This window comes from Trachurus trachurus (genome assembly GCF_905171665.1).
Source record: "Trachurus trachurus genome assembly, chromosome: 21".
Taxonomy (NCBI): domain Eukaryota; kingdom Metazoa; phylum Chordata; class Actinopteri; order Carangiformes; family Carangidae; genus Trachurus; species Trachurus trachurus.
In genome coordinates, this window is record NC_139899.1 from 22,055,525 (window position 1) to 22,059,635 (window position 4,111).

General features: G+C 48.2%; 1 protein-coding gene across 1 annotated transcript; it reads right to left on the minus strand.

Annotated features, from left to right (window-relative positions):
• Positions 1-352: 352 nt before the first annotated feature.
• Positions 353-1,595, minus strand: LOC311004844 (nuclear receptor subfamily 0 group B member 1-like; the record flags this gene model as incomplete). The annotated part of the gene is made up of 2 exons (XM_083997023.1): positions 353-594; positions 923-1,595. 2 exons carry the CDS (start codon positions 1,593-1,595, stop codon positions 353-355), a joined length of 915 nt encoding a protein of 304 aa, XP_083853149.1.
• Between the last annotated feature and the right edge of the window lie 2,516 nt (positions 1,596-4,111).

A 4,111-nucleotide genomic window follows, 5' to 3' on the forward strand; every position in this document is an offset into this window, starting at 1 on the left:
GTATAAAAACAAATAAATTATGAACTCCAGCAGCTGCTTTGTATTTTTACCTCTTTTATAACACATGTCCATCTCCTCTTCATCCTTCACTCTCTCATCTCATGCACACACACACACACACAAACACACACACACACACACACACACACACACACACACACACACACATACACACACACAGTCTGTTGCCTGTGTTGGTCTTTTCACAGCCTTTGAAGATCCAATCACATACAGTAGCTAGTCGTAAATTCAGTCCATAATCTCCTCTTCACCTGCCACCCCACGTCAGTCCACCCGGCAGCTGGACCCGCAGAGTTCACCTCAGACCTCCGTGGGACTGACTGGCTGTGACCTACTTCCCGTAGAACATCTCCATGAGCACCTCCTCTATGTTGACGGTGCCTATGACGGGTCTGAAGAAGAGCTGGGCGACCACCGGGGGGCTGATGGCCCTCAGCATGGACAGAGCGATGAGCAGCTTGGCGAACCGCGTCGTGTCCTCGCGGTGGATCAGCCTGACGTGCTCGTTCAGAGCCTGGTGCGCCTCGCGACGCAGAGACTGGATGTAGTGGAGGCAGCGCAGACCCTCCAGGTCTGAGGGGGAGTGGGGGGGGCAGCATGAGGAGAGGGAGACGGAAATCAGAGAGGGGAGAAAGTGAATGAGAGGCTACAGTAATGATGAATCAATATGAACTATTAAATGTATGTTATTGACTAATGGCATCTTCATCCATTTCAATGATGCACATGTTGACAGAACATCTCTGTCTTTGGATGCACTGAATACGCTTCTTAAGTCAACACTTTACACATAAACTAAACTTCTCACATGCACACAATAGTTGTTTGCACTTAGGTTATTGTGTGTCCCCTGTGTGCAGTAAGTTTGGTGCACAGGTGTAGCTACAGGAGAGAGACCTACCTGGGTTGAACAGCACGGCTCCCTTCAGGTACGCGTACTCCTTGGTGCTGATATCCACACTCCAGCACTTCTTCAGGAAAGCTTTGATGGCTTCGATGTCTACCACGGACACCCCGACCCCGGCTGTCCCCCTGCTGCCCTGGCTGCCGGACACAGCGTCGCTCTGCCGCTCCGGTAAGCCGGTGAGGATGCGCTGCAGCATGCTGGGCTCCACGGTCTCCGAGGTCTCAAAGTCCACCCGGTCCTGCGCGAGCCCGAGCACGAGCAGCGGTGCCCAGCCGCTCCGGATCAGCATCAGCTGGTCGTCCTCCGGCAGCTCTCGAAAGCACGGCACGTTTTTCACGAAGCGCAGCGTCTTCACCAGAACCGCCGACGCGGCTTTGCAGGTGACCTGCGGGGAGCGGAGCACGCCGCGGCGCCGCGTGGAGCCGCACGAGCACGGCTGCTGCTGCCGGAGCTCCTGCAGCGAGGCTGGGGCGCAGGAGGAGGAGGAGGAGGAGGCAGTCTTATGGTACAAGTGTTGCAGTGTTTGTTGTTGTTGTTGATGTTGATGGTGGTGTTGTTGTTGCTCCTCAGCGCTCGCCAGGCTGTCACTCTTTAAGATGCTGTACAGGATGCTACCGTTGCTGCGGCCGCCGGCTCCACGGCAGCGGCAGCCGTCCAGCGTGGCCATGGCCGCTGGAGCTCCGCGCGTCCCACTGTCTCTTTGAAGCGCCGGAGGTCAGTGACACAGGTAGCTCTGTTTTCTTAGCCCCTGATAGCCCCGATTGAAGGGCAGCACGTTTATATTAGCTCCCGTCTGTCCCTGCGCTCCCAGCGCTTGTTCAGACTCTGCGTATTCCGCCTCCCCAGGCTCAGGCACCTCCTCCTTCCCCACCTCCTCCTCCCCTCCCGTTCCCTCTATCTGAGACACACACACTCACACACACACATCTTTAAAAACACACCTTTCACTGTTCTCACATATGAACTACATGCACAGCCCCATTAAAGATAATTTATGCAAGAAATCAGACAATTATAGAAAACAAGACAACAACTCTCTTCTGCTGAGGATAAGAAAGGCTCAAATTAAATATTAAATATGAGACATGTTCCACTTTATCTCAGAGTGTAAGTCTAACATACAGCACTGAAGTGAAGAGACTTGGTTAATTAAGCTGATAACTGTGAGAGTAAAGGGGGAAAAAAAGTAAGAGAGAGAGGCACAGACAGACGAGGGATCAGAGCCCGGTTCTATTCTCAGCATTACCTTGACTCTCTGGCAGCGTTGTTTATCAGACAGGAGCTGGTAAAAAATATAGGCCAGCGACAGATCTGAAGGCTTAATTATTTTAGGGACAATTTATATGATTTTCTATGAGAAAGAAGTAGGAAGAGCTGAGCTGTGAAGGCCAGCCTCCAACCTTGACTCGGACACACTGATATTGATTTAACCGTGAAAACAGGAGCTAGTGAATTATGATGTCATGATTCAATGCTCTCCTTGCCTCTGTCACTGAAGGAGGATGGGAAGCAGCACAGACAGAAGGGAAGAGGGGGGTGTGTGTGTGTGGGGGGGGGGGTCTATCAGTGAATGAGAGACTTTGGAAAGACAGGTCAGGATAAAGCAGATGAATTAGAGGTTTATCTTAATTGCTCCTAAGAGGGATCGCAGGTTAGGGTTGACTGCTACCAGAGAGGAAAGAGGAAATCAGAAGTGATTACAGATGAGTTTAACCAGAAACCAAACCAAGGGAAGATGATGATGTCAGGATGAGGACAATTTTCGAAAATAATGCAAAAGTTTTTGAGCCAGTTTCCTGACTTTCGGTCCAAAGATTCAGCCAGCTCCGGCGCGGCCACCTAACAAATACCGTCACACTGTCAAACGAAGGTCCTCGTAGAAGGTTGTCTTTGGTGTAAAGAAAGGATGACATTGAGTGCATGGCAACATTAATGAAATAGCTGTGAGCAGGACATCAGTGTCCCCTGCTCTCTTTTGCTGAAGGACGCGGCTATGAATGGAGGCAGGATGAAAAACATTTGCAGTAGTGTTACAACATTGTTCAGAGGCCAAATGTCTTTGTATTGATTTAGCTGAGAGAGAAAACAGAGAGATTTTTCACATGTTTATATCAAGGACAGCGTGGGATAAACAGCCTTCACTCAGCCTGTCTCTTCTTCTGCTCAAGGCCCAGCCAGTGCAGGTTATAAAAATCCTTCCGTCTCAAGGAGAGATTACATTATGTCTTGTTGCAAAAGCACAGAGTTGAAAAGACAGCCACAGTGCTCTGTCACTCTTTGTCTGCTTCATGGGCCCTCCTTTCTCTTCCTTTGTTTATTTATCAAATTTGCACAAAGTGTTCTTAAGTAGCTCTAGCTCGCCACCATCTTCCCCTGTGACAGAGCAAAGGAAACATGTTTTTGGGTATGTATTTATTCAAAATCTTTGACGCCCAGCTCACAGTCTGCAGCAATACATCGCTCTGACCGACACAACTTATAGTTTAAAATCAAAAATGGTCCAAATTAAAAAGGCCATCACAAACACTCACTGAGCAGCTATTTAGGCAGTGAGTTTATTGTTTATAATGCAGCCAGACAAACTATAATGTTGATTTCTTAGGGATAGTTCAACATTTTAGCAAATTCGCCTATTGCCATAATCCGTCATCATCAGTCATAGCAGTGGGTTCATTACCTTTAATTATCGGTGCATGTTGTTTTGAGATCCGCGGGGCAGAGACGCGAGCTGCTCAGTGAACACAATGGAGGTGAAGGGTACAGGTCCCCTGTCCCTCATCAAACTCATCAAATACACAATCCAACAACTCCAAAACAATTTGAGGCAAATGCAGCTGGAACTACTTTCCAGACACGGTGATTTCAAAAGTGCAAGTAGATCTGAGTATTTGCTCCATGTGCCGTAATGTTACATAATTGTACATGATTATTTCATAGCCTGGTGAATGTGCAGGTCACAACAAGAGTGTTTTGTAGTTGTTGGATTGTGTATATAATGGGTATGATGAGGGACAGAGGACCTGTACCGTTCACCTCCATTGTGTTCACAACATGCACCGTTAATTAAAGGTAATGAAACTACTGCTATGACAACAGGGATTATGGCAATAGGCTAATTTGCCAAAAATGTTGAACTATCCCTTTAATAATCTCATAAAGAAAGTCCATAGGTACAAGTTAGTA